The sequence below is a fragment of the Lagenorhynchus albirostris genome, chromosome 9, assembly GCF_949774975.1.
Source record: "Lagenorhynchus albirostris chromosome 9, mLagAlb1.1, whole genome shotgun sequence".
Lineage (NCBI taxonomy): Eukaryota > Metazoa > Chordata > Mammalia > Artiodactyla > Delphinidae > Lagenorhynchus > Lagenorhynchus albirostris.
In genome coordinates, this window is record NC_083103.1 from 45,376,275 (window position 1) to 45,396,522 (window position 20,248).

A 20,248-nucleotide genomic window follows, 5' to 3' on the forward strand; every position below is an offset into this window, starting at 1 on the left:
TTTTGTAATAATAACATCAAAGATCCCTGACCACATATCACCATAACAAATATAATAATGATGAAAATATTGTTAGAATTACCAAAACATGACATAGAGACACAAAGTTAGCAAATACTGTTGGAAAAAATGGTGCCAGTACTCTTGTTCGACACAGGATTGCCACAGACCTTCAATTTGTAAAAAACCTAGTATCTACGAAGCACAATAAAGTGAAGTGCAATAAAACAACGTATGCCTGTATATACTTAGGCAAAGTTATTTATCCAGCATCACATAATGAGCAGAGCAAAAACTAGAACCCAGGCTTTTGACACTTAAAGGAGTATTATTTCCATTGTATTGCTGAGATATGCTCCCTATATCATCTGCTGTGGTCTGGGTCTGGGTCAAATAACCAAAAAGAATTGTGGGGAGCAGCTCTGGTAGATGATGAGAGTTGGCCATTTTAACTGTCCAGAGAATGTATAGGGCAGTATTGAGCCTAATGTACAACGTGAATAACACAGGTTCAGGAGGAAAAAGAAATTTTCTGGTTGCAAAGAATAATAAATGCAAGAATTGGTCTAAGAATGATTGTATAGCAGCCTTCTTTTGTGTGTGTGTGTGTGGTATGCGGGCTTCTCACTGTTGTGGCCTCTCCCGTTACGGAGCACAGACTCCGGACGCACAGGCTCAGCGGCTCCACGGCATGTGGGATCCTCCCGGACCGGGGCACGAACCCGTGTCCCCTGCATCAGCAGGCGGACCCTCAACCACTGCGCCACCGGGGAAGCCCCTATAGCAGCATTCTTCAGAGAACTTTGTAAAAAGGATGGATTCCACTCTGCCCGTAGTATTTGAAATATAATTCTACTTAAGTGGTAGCTGGATAAAAGTCCATGCCAGCCCTAAGGGTCTATGAAAATATTAACTGACACAATTAATTTAATTACTGCAATTCTAATATGTGTTCAACATTGTGTCCCACTCATTAACATACAGTAGGAAGTAGTTTAGGGTGCCTGCTATGTGCCAGGCAGTTTCTAGATGCAATATGTATACAGCAGAGGATAAAAAAATAGTTTATAATTGATCAAAATGTCTGTCCTCTTGAGTTTCATTTTAATGAGAAAAGGACAGACAATAAACAAGTTAAATAGAATTTGTAGTATGTGAGAAGGTGACAAGGAAAATATAGTAAGGGGGATAGGGACTGTGTTGGGGGGTGTCATTTTAGATAGGGTGGGCACGAAAGGTGGCATTTGAGCAAAGACATGCAGGAAAAGAGAGAGGGTGCTGTACAAACTGGTGGGAGACAGGCATTCCAGGCAGAGGGAACAGTTAAGTGTGAAGACTTTGAGGCGGGAATTAGAAGGCCTGTGTAGCAGGAGCAGAATGAATGAAGGAAACAGTAGTAGGGCACAGTCATATAGAGAAGCCATATCTTGTAAATTATTGTAAGAACTTTTGGTTTTACTCTGAATGAGATGAAGAGCTATTTGAATGAACAGAGTAGTTAGGTGATGATTTGACATTTTAACTAGATCACTCTGTCTGCAGTGTTAAAAATAGAGTGAGGGTGGGAGCAAAGGGTGGAGCAGGGAGACTGGTTAAGAGAATGTTCTGTAGCAACACGAGAGATACTGGCTTGAACCAAGATGTATTGAAAAGTGGTCAGGTTATAAACGTATTTTAAAGGCAAAGTGTAAAAGGTTTGCAGAGGAATGGATAATTCGGTATTAGAGAAAGGCATTAATGATTAAGCTTTTCACCGGAGTGATTGGAAAAAATAAATATGCCATTTACTGAAGTGGGGAAGACTGTAGAAAGCAGATTTGGAGGAGGTGAATATTAAGTGCTCCATTTTGGACATATATTTACAATGTTATTTTAAATCCAGATGGAAACACTATGTGCAGGTGGTTGAATATACAGGTATGGAGTTCAGGAGGAAGCTCATTTGGAGATAAAAATTTGTGAATCATTGGTGATTTATGGTTTAAAGATAAAAGACTGGAAGTTATCACCAAGAAAGTAAGTGTAATTAGAAAAGTGGCCCATGATCTGAGCCCTGGGGTATTCACATAGTTAAGAGATTAGGGAGATGAAAAATAAACAAAGATGTAACAAGACGACCTAGAAACCAAGTGAAGAAAGTGTTCCTTGAAGAGGAAAAAGAGTGATCAGCTGTATCAGATGCTGCTGGTAAATCATGTAAGAAGTAAGACTCCAATACTCTGTATTTTATGGCATATATTTGAATGTATGTACAGTGTCTCATCTCTCTGATTTCAGTTTCTGGCTGACAATCTGCCATCTTTTAACTTTGGAATCATTTTACGTATGTTTCATATCGCAGGAAAATCCAAACCCTCATATGGCGTTTCAGAAAGTTCCACGTCCAACAGAAGGATCCCACTTGCGAGTTCATATTCTTCCTTTCCCAAAGATTAATGAAACTCGGGTACAGGAATTAATACAGGAAAATCTTGCCAAGAACCAGAATGCACCTCCTGCTTCAAGAGTGGAAAAGAAATGTGTTGTGCCCGCAGGTCCACCTGTTGGTATGTATTTGTCCATTTATTTGTTTTAAAACTAAACCTTTTGAGGACTTCCCTGGTGGTCCAGTGGTAAAGAATCCACCTTCCAATGCAGAGGACGTGGGTTCGATCCCTGGTCGCAGAACTGGGATCCCACATGTCACGGGGCAGCTAAGCCCGCGCGCCACAACTACTGAGCTCACGTGCCTCAATGAGAGAGCCCAAGTGCTGCAAACTACAGAGCCCATGCGCTCTGGAACCCCTGTGCCACAACTACAGAGCCCACGCACCCTGGAGCCTGTGTGCCACAACTAGGGAGAGAAAACCTGAATGCCACAACTAGAGAGAAGCCCGTGCACTGCAACGAAGAGCCTGCGCGCTGCATTGAAAGATCCCGCATGCCTCAACGAAGATCCCATGTGCTGCCACTAAGACCCGACGCAACCAAAAATAAATAAAAATAAATAATAAATAAATCTTAAAAGGAAAAAAGTAAACCTTTTATCAAGATATAAGACACAAAAACAGAAGTGCACAGCTTGATGAGTTTTCACAAAGTGAACAAATTCGTGCAACCAGAATCAGCACTATCAATACCTAGAAACCTTTTCCATTCAGTACCCCTCAGAGGGTAACGATTAGCCTAACGGCTCCCACTGTGGAATCTTCTCCTTTTTAAAAATAGCTATATTGAGATGTAATTCACATACCATAAAATTCACCCATTTAAAGTGTGCAATTCAGGATTTCCCTGGTGGCACAGTGGTTAAGAATCCGCCTGCCAATGCAGGGGACATGGGTTTGAGCCCTGGTCCGGGAAGATCCCACATGCTGTGGAGCAGCTAAGCCTGTGCACCACAACTACTGAGCCTGCGCTCTAGAGCCCGTGACCCACAACTACTGAAGCCCATGTGCCTAGAGCCTGTGCTCAGCAACAAGAGAAGCCACCACAATGAGAAGCCTGCACACCACAACTAGAGAAAGCCCGTGTGCAGCAGCAAAGACCCAACGCAGCCAAGAAAAAAAAAAGTGTGCAATTCAGTGGTTTTTAGTATCTTCACAGAGTGCATTTTCACTGTCTAATTTCAAACATTTTCATTCCTCCAAATAGAAACACCCATACCCATTAGCAGTTACTCCCCACCCCACCCCCAAAACCACTCCTTCCCCAGCTTTAGGCGGTAATCTACTTCCTGTCTTTATAGATTTGCCTATTTTGGATATTTTATATAAATGGAATTGTACAATATGTGATCTTTTGTGATTGGCTTCTTTCATGTAGCATGATATTTTCAAGGTTTATCCATGTAGCATGTGTAGTACTTCATTGCTTTTTGTGGCTGAATAATATTCCATTGTATGGGTATGTATCACATTTTGTTATCCATATATCAGTTGATGGACATTTGGGTTGTTTCTACTTTTTGGCTACTAATAATAGTGCTGCTGTGAGCGTTCATGTGTAAGTTTTTGTGTGGACATATGTTTTCAGTTCTCTCAGGTAAATATCTAGGAGTGGAATTGTCAGGTTATATGATAAGCCTGTGTTTAATGTTTTGAGGAGCTGCCAGGCTATTTTCCAAAACAACCACACTATTTTACATTCCTACCAGCAATGTATGGCATTCTGTTTTCTCCACATCTACTAATGTAGAGTATCTTCTCATGTGCTTATTGGCCATTTTTATATCTTTTCTGGAAAAGAAGTGTCTCTGTTCAGATCCTTTGCCCATTTTTTTTTTTTTTTTTTTTTTTTTTTTTGGTGGTACGCGGGCCTCTCACTGTTGTGGCCTCTCCCGTTGCGGAGCACAGGCTCCGGACGCGCAGGCTCAGCGGCCATGGCTCACGGGCCCAGACACTCTGCGGCATATGGGATCTTCCCACTGCGCCACCAGGGAAGCCCCCTTTGCCCATTTTTAAATTGAGCTATTTGTCTTTTTGTTTAAGAAGTCTCTGTATGTTCTGTATACAAGTCCCTTATGAAACATGTTAATTTGCAAATATTTTTTCCCATTCTGTGCATTGTCTTTTTTCTTTTTTTTTTTTTTTTTTTTTACTGATTTTTATCTCTTCTTTTTCTTCAGCTATTGCGGGAGATGTGTTAAAGTCTCCCATGATAAGTAATAGAATTGCCTAGTTCTCATTTTAGTTCTCTCCATTTTTTCTTTATGTATTTTGAAATTGATTTGTTATATGCAAATATATTTACAAATATTATAGCATCCTGGTGATTGACCCCTTAATCATTATGGAATGTCCTTCTTTGTCTCTAGTAACACTTCTTGGCATAAAGTGTACTTTGAGTTTTATACTGCTAGACCAGCCTTCCTTTGGTTAGTGTTTCTATGGTTTATTGTTTTTTATTTTTTTATTTTCAAATTCTGGGTCCTTATAATTAAGGTATGCCTCTTGTAAGCAGCATGTGGGGGTTTTTTTTCGCCAGTTTGACTGTTGTAGTATATTACTTGTATTTAGCTCATTTATATAAATATAATTACTCATACAGTAATGGCTTTAATATAATTTACTGGGTTTTTTCTATTTGATCCTCTTGTTTTACATTTTTCCCTGCTTTCTTTCATTCTTTTCGATTAATAAATTATTTTCTATTCCATAATTTATATCTGTTAACTTGTTATTTATATACGTTTACTGTTCTTTTAGAGGTTTACTTCAGGACTATAGCATACACCCACTTTTGTCTGTTCAGCTCTCACCAGAAACTTTGCTGGTCAACCTGGCCATCTGCCAGAATCAAGCCCAGATTCTCAGCTTCCTGTCTGTACTCAATATTGGCAAATCTCTTAGGGAAAAAGTGGATGTACTTGTTAACTTACCTCTTTGGTCTTTTCCTTTCTCTGGAATTTTAGGTCCTCTAATCCATGTGTTTCTGTAGCACTCTGATATATTTAAATAGATGGCTTTTGCATTTTATCTTACTTTTATATAATTGTTCCTGGTGGGAGTTTTAGTTTGTTACAAACTGTTCCATCATACTTGGAAGTGAGTGAAATTTTATTATTAAAATTCCGGGATAATAATATATTAATTATTTATGTTGTTTAATTATTTATTAATTATTTATGTTGTTTATGTTGTAATGTTAATAATTTATGTATCTTAGCATTTATGTTATATGGTAATGTTAATATTACTTATTATATTATTTACTTAATAATGTTAATTTGTTATTATTTCCCTAAGTAGTAACAGCTTTTACTTAAGTGTTGATTGTACTTTCACATAGAGAAGAGAATGGAGGAGAAGTAGACATGTTAGGGTAGTTATTTTTTGAAGGGTTTGGTCATTTAACTTTAATATCCATGAGCTAGTTGAATGCTTTCTTTAAATACCCACATGAACAGATTAGAAGTTGGTTTAAATTTTAATTTGCTTGAATTGTAGCCTTGTCTCAATATTGTTTTTGTATAATCTCTTTACTTTCATTTTCAATCAGCATCAAATTCTTTTTTTAGATGTATATGGAATGTCTCATTGTAGTCAGTGAGAGAGTTACACATGACTCAGTATTTGTCCCTGCATGCACTTTCTGTAAAACTAGAATGAATGAATGAATGAACAAACGAACAAATGATGAATGAATGAGTGAAAGACGAATACAGGGACCTCTGTCCCAGTTTCTGGTTCATTTGAGTTGATCAGAATTAGGATTTCCCTTGTATTAAAATTAAAAGGTATGAATGTTTCATTTTACATGATACCCATTTAATCTGAATGTAGAATTGCTCTGTCACTTTAAGAGCCATTCACATTTTGAGAGGTTAATTAGTTTCCAGCTGTTCCTCAGAGGGACCAGAGTGTTGATGAATACTATTCAAATGCTATTTCAAATGCTAGAAATAGCATTTGAAAGCCAAAACCTTGGGAAGGAAGCCCTGGGGAGGTCAAATACCCACAAACCAGAGTTGTTATCAAATGTTAGAAAGCTAGTATTAGAATGCCACAACTGGGGATTTGGCCAATGCCTGATACATCAGTAACTCTAAGTGAAGAACTTTCTTCTGGGAATGAACTAAGTCATAGTCTCCAAAGGAAAATAATAATTCCCAGATGGTAAACAGATTCATTATAAGAAAATGTGGGGTTTTTAATGGTTCATCCTAAAGAAAATTTAAAATGCTGCTAAAAAGATTTTAGAATTAAAATTTTATAAACATAGGTTAAAGATGTTACTCTCTCAATAAAGCATGTGGTCTTATTTGGAGACTAAGAAGTTTTCTACTCTAAATATAGATCAATTTCAATTTCAGTCTATGCCACTGACCTACACATGTGGGAAGCACCAGAGTGCAAAATTAAGAATGCACGTTTCAGACAGAAAAGTCATATGAAATGATCTATTTTACAGTCATGATCATTAATGTTAATCTTACATGATTTTAAGTGATTTCAAGAAAACTACAGTAAAAACCAAGTAGGATTGATTTCCTGATTCTGATAAAGCAGTATAGTTATGTAAGATATCACCATGGGGGAAGGTGATTAAGTGCATGGATCTTCTCTGTAATAATTTGCAACTTTTTGTAAGCTTATAATTATTTCAAGATTTTTAAAAGTTTAAAAAATTATTTGAAGGATATAAAATTTCATATTGATGAAATGAAAGGAATGCTAAGAGTAAGATATGGTGGTCTTTCTTGTTAGGTAAGAGCAGCCATAAAATATAAGGCTTAAGAATTATTGATACTGCCTCATTTGTACAAATTATATAGTGTAGTTCTTTGTGAAATTATACTTTTTATTTGACAAATACTGCTTCAATTTATATCTTTCTAATATTCTTTTAATAAGTTAAATTTATTTTAAGTAATTTAAGCCTATGTAGTACACTAGAATTATCCAACCTTGTAAAGTTGACAGGTACTAAGTTCACAGAACTGAGAAGTGACTCTCCCAAATTTTTATAGTGATTCTTTGGCCATGATCATTTCTCATTGTGTGCAGTGCTTCTTCAGGTCACCTGTACTCAGATTTGTAGAAGCTAATTTTTTGTGGTATGTCGTTTTTCTTTGGTAATATGTTAGAAGTATCAACTTCTTTGTCTGTTAGTAGTCAGTCCTCTTACATATGAGTGTTTGCTATTTTTGTCATGATCTTGTACCCCAAATATTTTTTATCTGTTTGTTTGTTTACAATTAAAGGAAAAATTATTACCTTTGCTTAAAAAAATTTACTGAGCAATGTAAATATGAATTAATTTGCCTAAGAGTTAAGTACAGTGTTAGAATCTATCCTGTGAAATTATCCTAAATAACCCATTGACTAGCCTGCCACTTCACAACCTAAAAATGTAATCAAAGTGAGGAAGTGAAATACTTTCAGTGTCATGTAACAAGGGAAAAAAACGCTTAAGTGTTGGTCATGTAAACAGAGTCATAAACTGTAAACAGTAATATTCCCCTTTTGTAATTGCTGAAGGAGTTTAATTTGTGTTTTCCTTATACTCCTTTACTAGTTTCAATAATGGATAAGGTGACAACAGTTTTCAACAGTGCACAGAGATTGGAAGTTGTTAGAAACTGCATCTCATTCATATTTGAAAATAAAACATTGGAGACTGAAAAGGTAATAAAATGCCATCTTTCCCAAGTAAGCATTCATCACATCCCTTTCAGATTTCTATGTTTAGCTTGCCTACTGACCGCTTCTCTGATTCAATCCCTTTTCCTTATAAAGTATCCTTTCATTGTTTTGATCATTTTAAATGAACAGTGTCTAAGATTTAAAATCTTACCCAAGCCTAATTATATGGCAACCAGAGAAGTATTGATAGTCATTTCCCCCCCCCTGGAACTTTTAAACATTGTTCATTAATTCTATTTTGGCATATTACTTAGAAACTTAACATCTAAAATATAATTTTATTTATTACAAAGAATCTAGTTAGAACAAGTAATGAATTATAAAAATTGTGGTATTCATTTAAATATGCCTTGTTAAAGCACATTTTCTTGCCTTCTTTAATAAAACATACTAAACATATGTAACCTTTCCTTAGTGACTCGTCATAATTCTGAACATTTATTACAAGGGGCTAGTAAAACATGTAAAATGAAGTTTTTACCCTTGCACTAAATGACCTCAAGCCTCTTTATATTTTGAGTTTTTCTGGTATCCATTTTTTTCTTATGGTTGAAGTGTTACAGACTTTCTTTTGCTTCTCTTGCTTTCAGCTTTCACAGCCTGTTTCCTGTACCCGTTGTAACAATATTAGGTCCCCCTACTCTCAGTCTTCTTCCCTTCCTTCTTCTTTGCCCCTTTGTTCTCATTTTAGGTTTTCAAAGTTAAATTATTACTTTATGTGAAGTAAATTAATTCAGCTCTAAAGGTGAAACGGAAGAGGCGTTCTTGTGGGTGATGAAGTGAAAGAAAATTAGTACATACACCTAGAGATTTCTGTTTGTTGCTCTGAGTTTTTTTCCTTCTTAATTATGCTTTTGAAATAAGAAGAGATTGCAGAATTTTCCAGTCATAAATTAAAACTGAGTAGTGATTAAGTTGCTAATCACTTGAAAAGTATAAAATCACCCATGATTCTTGTCATTTTAATTTTTCCTTCTATTCTTGCCATGGAGATGTGACCAGTTATTGCAAGAACGTGTCAAGTGTCTGTGGTTTTGACTCATAATCTGAAGCAACAGTTATTTTGGTGGCCACAATTTTGATGAGTTTTTTTTAATGAAGTTTATTGTTTTTTAAATGTATCACGTAAACTAGTCCTACTTATTTTCATGCTGCCTTACAAATTAAAAAATCACTATAAATCCATCTGTTTACAGTTGTCCTTAACAGTACATCAACTCTTTTCTAGCAGTTTAATTCTACTAATAACTCTGTTAAATGGTTTATAGGATACACGTGAGTTTTCAGCATGATTGAAAGTTACTTTTTTTCCAGTGGTACCTTTTGTTCATGTCTTCCTCTCTTGTCCTCAGACCCTTCCTGCTGCACTGAGAGCCCTTAAAGGAAAGGCAGCAAGACAGTGTCTCACTGATGAGCTGGGTTTACATGTTCAGCAAAACCGGGCAATATTAGACCATCAACAGTTCGACTACATAATAAGGATGATGAACTGTACTCTACAGGTAACTTTTAGTTCTTTCAGCTTATCCTTCTTATTTGAGAATACTTTTTATTTTTCCAGGTGATTCAGTAATTACCAATATATCAGGTTCTTGAGCCTCTGCACCTAATAGGATGAAGAGCCAATATCCATACCATTTCTGTCAGAAACACTTATATATTACTTGGCATAAATATTAAGAGTTTTTTATTCTTTCTTTGTTTTTTCTTGAAAAATATTAGGTTATTTTACTAGTTCTATAAGCAAGCTTTCTGAAAATGAAAAGTCATCTTTAAAACATTCAGTTGTATATTACTTAATGTCTGTATTCATGTCAGCCCTTTTCAGTCAGTCTTCAGTTGTACTATTAAAGCAGAGGGCAATGAATGGTGGGTAATCCAAATGATAAATGAATTACTCAGTTAAGTGTTTACTAAGTACTTTGTGTGGGTAAAGCACAAAAAAAAATATTTCCAGTTGGCTTCAACATACATGTATTATCTTACAGAGGTAAACTTCCCACACAATAATGAGGACACAGTTTAGGAGAAACAAATAATCTGATTTCCCTATCCTGTCCCTGTGACATTGGCATCGTATTCTTTGTAGGTGATGCAAAAATTCTTTCTTAAACTTTTTGCACAAAGAGAAAAATGTGATTAAATATTAAGATTTCAAAGACTATCTGTGGAACTCCAGAGAGATTGAGTAAAATGCATGTTAAATTCTGGTAGATTGGAAAGTGAGAATTACAGGGTATAATTAATAATAACATTTGTGGATGAAAGAAGGCCTAAAGAAATGGAAAGATATACCATGTTCATGGATTGGAAGACTCAGTATTATAAAGATATCAGTTCTCCCCAAAATAATCTATAGAGTTACTGCAATTCCCATCAGAATCCCAACAGAAAGAGCAAAAGTCTGAGAATTATCAACATGCTCCTAAAACAAACGGCAAAGCCTGGGAATGGCCTTGTCACATATCAAAAATTAGTTTAAAAGAAGACACACAAATGGCCAAAATGTAAGTGAAAATGTGCTCCGTATCACTAATCATCGGGAAAATGCAAATCAAAATCACAACGAGATACCACCTCACATCTGTTAGAAAGGCTATTATCAAAGACACAGGGGATAATAAGTATTGGCAAGGATATGGAGCAAAAGGAACCCTTGTGCACTGTCAGTAGGACTGTAAATTGGTGTAACCACTATAAAAAATAGTATGGAGATTCCTCAAAAAATTAAAAATAGAACCATACCATATGATCCAGCAGTTCCACTCTGGGTATATCCAAAGGAAATGAAAACAGGCTATTGAAGAAGTATCTGCACTCCCATGTTCACTGCAGCATTAGTCACAATAGCCAAGATGTGGAAATAACCTAAATGTCCATCAGTGGATACATGGATACATGGATAAAGAAGATATGGTATATATACACAATACAGTGGAATATTATTCAGCCATGAGAAAGAAGGAAATTCTACCACTTGCAATAACGTGGATGAACCCTGAAGGCATTCTGCCAAGTGAAATAAGCCAGACAGAGAAAGACAAATGCTGCATGGTATTATATGTGGAACCTTAAAAAACAAAAAAGGTCAGACTCTTAGAAACAGAGTAGAAAATGGTTGCCAGGGGCTGAGAGGTGGAAGAAATAGAAAGAGGTCGATAAGTGGTACAAACTTTTAGCTGTAAGATGAATAAGGCCTGAGGATCCAAGGTACAACATGGGGACTACAATTGGTAACACTTTATTATATAACTGAAATTGCTAAAAGAGTTGAACTTAAATGTTTTCACCAAAAAAAAAAAAAAAAGACAGATAAATGTGTAAGGAGAGGTGTTATTTAACTGAGTTGTGGGAATCCTTTCACGATGTATACATATATCATATCACCTCAGTGCACACTTTAAATATCTTACCATTTTATTTGTCAGTTATACCTCAATAACACTTAAGAAATTTTTTAATTAGTTTAAGATTGTAGTAATTAAGACAGTGTGTGGCACAATCATAAACAAATTGGCCAGTAGAGCAGAATTTAGAATTTATAAACAGATGTACACATGTTTGGAAATGTGATTTATGACAGAGTTGGTGTTTCAGATTAGTGACAAAGAGGTAAAAAATTCAATAACTAGTACTGGGACAGTTGGGTGACCATGTACACATAATGAACCATGTACAGGAAAAATGTACCGATACCTCACACTATACACTAAAATCAGTTTTATGTGGATTAAATATTAATACTTAAATATGAAAAGCCAACCTATATAGTCTTTCAAAGAGAATAAATGGCATAGCCTTATGACTTTGGGGGAGGGGAAGATTTGTTAAACATGGTAAAAATAGTGCCAATCTTAAAAGAAAATATTGTTATATACCACTTTTACCTCAGTTAGAAAGAAAAGATTGGTAAATTTGACTACATTAAATTGACTACATTAAAATTCATCAAAAAATACCATAAAGAGAATGAAAATGTAAACTTCAGAGTGAGAGATGTTTGCAGAGCATATGACTACCAACTGATTAGTACTCAGATTATAAAAGCTCCTACAAATCAATAAGAAAAAGACAACCCAAATTTTAAATGGGCAAGAGAATTAAAGTATCCCAGAGGAAAGGAAATCCAGTTGGATAATTAGTGTATAAATAAAATGACATTTTTTAAAAAGATGATCTGTGTCAATAACTGGAAAAATATAAATTAAAACCACAATGAGATAGCATTTTACATTCACTGTTTTGTAATAATTGGATAATATTAAGTATTGGTGAAGTTATCGAACAAATGGAGCATGTAAACTCTGCTTGTTAGAGTGTAAAATGGTACAAAGATTTTCTTGTAAAGCTGAATATGAACATATTCTATGACCCAGTGATTCCACTCTTAGAGGAGATCTTACCCACATACACCAAGAGATATGCACAAAAATGTTCATAGGAACATTGTTTGAAATAGCAGGAAACTGGAAACAACTCATATGCCAACCAGCAGTAGAATGTATAGATAAATTGTGCTATTTTCTTATGTTAGAACATTATTTAGCAGAGATAATGAATGAATTGCAGCTATAAGGAATAATGTGGATGAATCTTAAAGAAGATAATTTTGTGCAAAAATAAAAAGGCAATTCAATTACAATATGCTTTCATTCATATAAAATTCAAAGCATGTAATATATTATTTAGAGATATTTAAGTTAGGGATAGAATATATGTGTTAAAACTAAAAAGAAAAGCAATGTGTACATATATTAAATCATCACATTGTATACTACAATTTTATCTGTCAAATGTACCTCAATAAAACTGGGAAAAAAGAAAATCAAGGGATAATAAGCAAAATATTGAAGAAAATTACCTCCAGGAGACAGAGAGGAAGGACATGAACATAGAGATCTTCAAAGGTCATGGTAATACTCTATTTCTTAAACTGTGTATATGGGTGTTAATTGTATCATTATTATTTATAATCTTATAACTTATACACATTAATGTCTTAGGGTACTACTGTTACATTTTTTTGCAGGGCATATTTATCTTTTTTTTTTTTTTTCGGTACGCGGGCCTCTCACTGTTATGGCCTCTCCTGTTGCGGAGCACAGTCTCCGGACGCTCAGGCTCAGCGGCCACGGCTCACGGGCCCAGCCGCTCTGCGGCACGTGGGATCTTCCCGGACCGGGGCACGAACCCATGTCCCCTGCATCGGCAGGCGGACTCTCAACCACTGCGCCGCCAGGGAAGCCCGGGTGTATTTATCTTTTAAAACCCATTTCAAGTGATACCTTTCTCAGAAATTCTAACTTAAAATCTAGCATCAAAAAGGTAATCTTGGGGCTTCCCTGGCGGCGCAGTGGTTGAGAGTCCGCCTGCCGATGCAGGGGACATGGGTTCGTGCCCCGGTCCGGGAAGATCCCACGTGCCGCAGAGCGGCTGGGCCCGTGAGCCGTGGCCGCTGAGCCTGAGCGTCCGGAGACTGTGCTCCGCAACAGGAGAGGCCATAACAGTGAGAGGCCCGCGTACCGAAAAAAAAAAAAAAAAAAGTAATCTTGTTTAAGCAAATTGGCACAATAGGAGATGATTCACCTTTACTGGAAATACATTCTTACTTTAGAGCATAAGAGACTAGCTGTAATAGTTTATAATAGCAAAAATTGAAAGCATCCTAAATGTTTACCATTTGGATTTTGATTAATCTAATTATGGTAGAACTCTTCTTCGGAATACTGTTCAGTTACTAAATAGAAAGAGGTAGCTCTATAATATGTACAGCTATAATATGTAGCTCTATAATATGTACCATATGAAAAAACTTCTGTTATGTATTGCCAGGTGGGCAAAAGGAAGTTACATAAAGTAGATATAATTCTATTTTTGATCTAAAATTACATATATGTATGTATGTATATCATGGTAAAAATCTGGAAGGATATTTACACTAAATCCTTAATAATGGTTATCTCTGGCATAGATAGAGGAGTTTTGACTTCCATTTAAACTTTTCTCTGCTTGAAACACACACATACACACAAGCATAATTAAGTTATATAAAACATATAACAAGCATATTTTATAACTTAAAAAATGATTCTCATTTTTATAGGAAGGAAATTATCAAACATTTATGAGAAGAATAAGACATAATAAATTTACCCTAAAAAAACTCATGTCTTTTGCTACTTTTGTTACTTTCTTACAGTTACTTTGGTACTGTCATTATAGAGAACAAAGGAATTTGATTAATAGATCAAGGTCACCAGAAGCTATAAAGTTAGGTAATTTCCTGATTCCCTATAACTGGTGATAAAACTACAAAAACTGTTTTAGGGAGCTTTTTTCCGTTTGTACTTTATGTGCTGTAATTAACTGAAGAACTAATTTATAAGGTTTTCTCTAAACTTAATTTTAGCATATACTAATTAGTAATTACTTATAGAATAGCTAGGTACCCTTGGGTTACAAAAATACTCCTTTTCATTTGAATAATCATATTCTAGGGGTAAAAAGCTTGCATTTTTTTGTTGGTGTTGTTTCCAGATACACCTGTACTGATGAACACTTAATATTTTTGAATTCACTATTTCATAAATACATTAAAATATATCCTGTCTTTCTTCCAGCATATGCTGTTGTTTAACATTATAGAGAGGCTCTTTTCAGTTATAAATGGGTTCACATGTGATACTCTTATTTTAATGGGTTATTTATTACCAACTTGGGATTTATTAATATTTATATTCTTGTTGCAACAATGTTACTTGCGGGGATTTAACATGACATTCTGAACATTCTTTACAAAAGCATAGAATTTCAAGGCAGAGAGGCCAAACATCTGTGTTGGTGTTTTAAGATAGAAACATTAAATGAACCAATTTTTAGGTAGTGATTCAGAAATTTTAGTAATTTTTGCTCTTCGTGATCTTGAAGTTATTCTGTCTTTTCTGTCCTCAAGGGAAAATTAAATGGAACATGAGTACTGCCAAGGGGTTATTTTGTTTATCAGGTTCTTTCACTGCCAAGATAATTTTTTAAAGGACTGGTTTATAAAGATTATAGATTATTCCTATGTATCTTCTCATCTCAAATAACTGATCGTATTTTAGTTGTTTTTTGTAACTGAGATTACTAGAAATCTCTTCAAAAATATCATGGCCTTAACTCTTTTCATTTTAGCAGATCTATGATTTTTGTGTCAAGATCTTAGCTAAGATCTTTTCACAGTAAATTATAATTTAAAAACCCAGTAAAGTCCTCTATTTCCAGCATTATGATAAACTGCATGTTATGAGGGACCCTCTCACTAATGTAGAAATAGATCTTAGAAAATTGAAACAACAACAAAAATACCCCATGATTTTGATATATAGTTTTGCCCAAGGAGAAAAGGAAATCTATAATACTCTCAAGAAAAGGACAAATAGGAAAAACCAAATTCTGAGCTATTAGCAGGTAGGGAAACCAGATTTGTGAGCACAATTAAGTCAACTTCTGTAAAGAGAGCTGGTTGAACCTGAGAGCTTTATTTACATCAGGTTAGGACACTGGAAGAGGAATAAAATAATCCCTCTTCAGCGACATGCCCGTCACCCTTGCCTCCAGAAGAAGCAATTATAAATCCTTTCTAGAATAATGCAGCCACAATTTAGGTAGTCAGGATTCCCACAGATAAAATTCAGTAAGATATGAACTCACAATTTTTAAATGACCAAATACCAAAGAAATGAGCCAATATGAAATACTGTCAACAGAAACAACCAACAGCAGATTGAGACTCCCAAAGGCTTTATATATTGGAATTATTCAGTATGAACATATAATAATTAAAATACTTAAATAAGTAAAGGATCGAATACAAAATAAGCAAATAACAAGAAACTAACAAAAATGGCCAGGTAAGTTTAGATTATATAATCAGTAAAGTAAAAACTCAAAGGATAGCGAAAACCCAATACTGTTAAGATGTCAGTTCTCCACGAATCAATCTGTAGCCTGAATGAAATCCCAATAAAAACTGCAGCAGAATTTTTTCTAGAAATTGACAGGATAATTGTAAAATGTATGTGGAAATGCAGAGGACTTAGAATGGCCAAAGCAATCTCGAAAAAGACCAAATTTGGAGGACTTAACACTACCAGATTTCAAGATTTACTGTTAACCCACAGTAATCAAGACAGTGTGATACTGACATATCAAATAGATCAGTGGAAAAGAGCACTCAGAAATAGACCCGCGTTTATGGCATTTTTGACAAAGGCACCAAAGCAATCCAATAGAGAGAAGAAAGTTTTTTCCACAAATAGTGCTGAAATAACTGAATATATCCATATGGAAAAAAAGTGAACCAATATCTCTACCTCACATCAAACACAAGGATTAACTTGAGGTAGAGCACAGACATAAACATACAATATAAAACAATAAAGCTTTTAGGGGAAAGCATGGAATAGAGTCATGACTTGGGAATGAGCAACAGTTTCTCTTTTTTTTAATAATTAATTGAATCTTTATTGCCACTTATATTCTTTATAACTGGCAACAGTTTCTCGGGTCACAAAAAGTGATAACCAAAAAAGAAAAAAAGGTCACTGTACTTTATCAAAATTAAAACTTAACGCTTTTCAGAAGACAGCATTAAGAAAATGAATAGTTAAGACTAGGAAAAAATATTCCCAAAATGTAAACGTGACAAAGAACTGATGTCATGTTTATATAAAGAACTCCTACAACTTAATAAGGTGAAGCCAAACCAGTTTTTGAAAATGGACAGTTTGAACAGACACTTCACAAAATAAGATATGTGAATGGTCAGTAAAAACATGAAGAACTGCTCTGTATCAGTCATCCAGGAAATGCAAATTAAAACCATTATGAGATACTACTATATAACCACCAGTATGGCTAAAATTGGAAAGACTGACAATACCAAATGTTGACAGAGTTGTAAAGTACTTGGAATTCTCAGCTTTTATTGTTGAGAATGTAAACTGTTACAATCACTTTAGAAAAAAGACTGGGAGATTCTTATAAAACTAAGCATATACCTAGCCTATGATCCAGTAATTTCACTCCTGGGTCTTACCTTAAAAAAATTAAAACATATGACCATAAAAAGACTTATACAAAAGTATTCGTAGGAACTTTATTCATAATAGCCTAAAACTAGAATCAGCCCAGGTGCCCATCAATCAGAGAATGCTTTTTTCTTTAACTGCCATATATCCATACAATGTAATACTAATCGGCGATTAAAAAAAACAGGCTAGGGGCTTCCCTGGTGGCGCAGTGGTTGACAGTCTGCCTGCCAATGCAGGGGACACGGGTTCGTGCCCTGGTCTGGGAAGATCCCACGTGCCGCGGAGCGGCTAGGCCCATGAGCCATGGCCGCTGAGCCTGCGTGTCCGGAGCCTGTGCTCCGCAACGGGAGAGGCCACAACAGTGAGAGGCCCGTGTACCACACACACACACACACAAAAAAAAACAGGCTAATGATACGTGCAACCACATAGATATATCTCAAAAACATTATGGCATATTTGTCAAAACCCCGTGAACACTAAAAGTTTGTGCATTTTATTGTATGTAAATTATACGGCAAAAGAAGAACCTATAAACAAATATTGACCTCTGATGATATGCATGCTAAAGTACTTGGGGGAAGTATAACTGATGTCTGCGATTTACTTTGAAATGCACTAAAAATAAGATGGGTTAAAGGATAGGTAGATGAATAGCTAAATGATAAAGCAAGCGTAGTAAAATGTTAATGACAGTCTAGGTGGTAAGTATACACGTGTTCACTGTAAAATTCTTTCAATTTTGATATATATTTGAAATTATTTGGGTAAAATAAGTAAACAAAGAAATAAGTACATAATTACAAAAAGCTCATTGGATGGGTTAAACATCACACTAAATGCAGTGAGAGACTTGTAGTGAACTGGAATACAGATCTGAAGCAATTACACATAGTGGAGCAGAGAGAACAAGAAGATGGAGAATATGGAAGAGAAGTTAAGATACATGGAGGATATAATGAGATGGTCTAACACAGTGCTATTCAAAGTAGTAGTCTGTGACAAGGTAAGGAACTTGTGCCAGAATGTGAATCAGTGGCTTTCTCTTCATTGAGAAAGTCTTGCTTAAATAAATAAATACATAAATAAGCAAGCAAGCTACTCAACAGTGGGCTTACTATGACTTCAACTGGCAGTGGTCAGTATCTCCAAAAGTAACTAAGGGTCCTGCCTTATTAAAGAGGATAGGCTTCACAGTCAAGCCTCAGATTTTGTCAAGGCTGAAAATTCTAGTTACCAACAAAATTGTTTTATAAAATTCCATTGGTTACTGGATAAATTCTTATATTGGGCATCTTAGGCTAAGGGCTCTGAATAATATAGGAAACCACATAGAGGTTTAAAAGTATGAGAAAAATGGCTTATCTTCTGGAACCCCAAAGTTTCCACAATCTACAAGTTTTTAAGGACACTCAAGCACTGCTGATGACCAGTCCTATGTAAGAGGTAGCAAATTTGAGAATTTTGTTAAGTGCTGTGTTCTGAATGTGTCCTCCCAGATTCATATGTTGGAAACCTAGTGCCCAAGGAGATGGTATTAGGGATTAGGTCATGAGGGTAAGGACATCACAAACTAGATTAATGCCCTTTCAAAAGAAAACCAGCAGAGCTCCCCAGCCCCTTCCACTGTGTAAAGATATAACAAGAAGTCTGCAACCCTGAAGCGGGCCCTCACTCAACCATGCTGGCACTCTGACATTGAATATACACACCACATCTTTATCCATTCATCTGTTAATGGACATTTAGGTTGCTTCCATGTTTTGGCTACTGTAAATAGTGCTGCTGTGAACATTGGAGTGCGTGTATCTTTTCAAATTAGAGTTTTCATCTCTTCCGGATATATGCCCAGGAGTGGGATGGCCGGATCATTTGGTAGTTGTATTTTAGTTTTTTTTTTTCTTTTTTTTTTTTTTTTTTGCGGTACGTGGGCCTCTCACTGTCGTGGCCTCTCCCGTTGCGGAGCACAGGCTCCGGACGCGCAGGCTCAGCGGCCATGGCTCACGGGCCCAGCCGCTCCGCGGCATGTGGGATCTTCCCGGACCGGGGCACGAACCCGCGTCCCCTGCATCGGCAGGCGGACTCTCAACCACTGCGCCACCAGGGAAGCCCTGTATTTTAGTTTTTTAAGGAACCTCCATACTATTTTCTGTAGTGGCTGCACCAATTTACATTCCCACCAGTAGTGTAGGAGGGTTCCCTTTTCTCCACACCCTTTGTAGACTTTTTGATGATGACCATTCTGATCGGTGCGAGGTGGTACCTCATTGTAGTTTTGATTTGCATTTCTCTAATAATTAGTGATGTTGAGCATCTTTTCATGTACCTGTTGACCATCTGTCTGACTTCTTTGGAGACGTCTATTTAGTTCTTCTGCACATTTTTTGATTGGGTTGTTTCTTTGATATTGAATTGTATGAAATCTTTGTGGGGTTTTTTTTGCAGTACACGGGCCTCTCACTGCTGTGGCCTCTCCCGTTGCGGAGCACAGGCTCCGGACGCGCAGGCTCAGCGGCCATGGCTCACGGGCCCAGCTGCTCCGTGGCATGTGGGATCTTCCCGGACCGGGGCACAACCCCGTGTCCCCTGCATCAGCAGGCGGACTCTCAACCACTGTGCCACCAGGGAAGCCCTCTTTGTATATTTTGGCAATTAAGAGTGAAATATTGCCATTTGCAGTAACATGTGGACCTAGAGATTATCATACTAAGTGAAATAAGTCAGAGAAAGACAAATACTATATGATATCACTTATATATGGAATCTAAAAAATAATACAAATAAACTTACTTACAAAACAGAAACAGACTCACAGACATAGAAAACAAACTTAGGGTTACCAAAGGGGAAGGAGGGAGGGATAAATAAGGAGTATGAGATAGCAGATATACAATACTATATACAAAATAGATAAACAACAAGGATTTACTGTATAGCACAGGGAACTATATTCGATATCTTATAATAACATATAATGGAAAAGAATCTGAGAAAGAAAAAAATATATATATATATTAAACTATCACTTTGCTGTGTTCGGGAAACTAA

General features: G+C 36.0%; 1 protein-coding gene across 2 annotated transcripts in view; it reads left to right on the top strand.

The window, feature by feature from the left end:
• SBF2 (SET binding factor 2) overlaps nt 1–20,248 on the top strand; it is a 457,881-nt gene that overhangs the window by 282,270 nt on the left and 155,363 nt on the right. For both annotated transcript variants that reach the window (XM_060159685.1, XM_060159686.1), the window contains exons 14-16: nt 2,342–2,546; nt 7,999–8,108; nt 9,479–9,628. In XM_060159685.1, the coding sequence (XP_060015668.1) occupies nt 2,342–2,546; nt 7,999–8,108; nt 9,479–9,628 (465 nt within the window). The remainder of the gene's footprint in view (nt 1–2,341; nt 2,547–7,998; nt 8,109–9,478; nt 9,629–20,248) is intronic.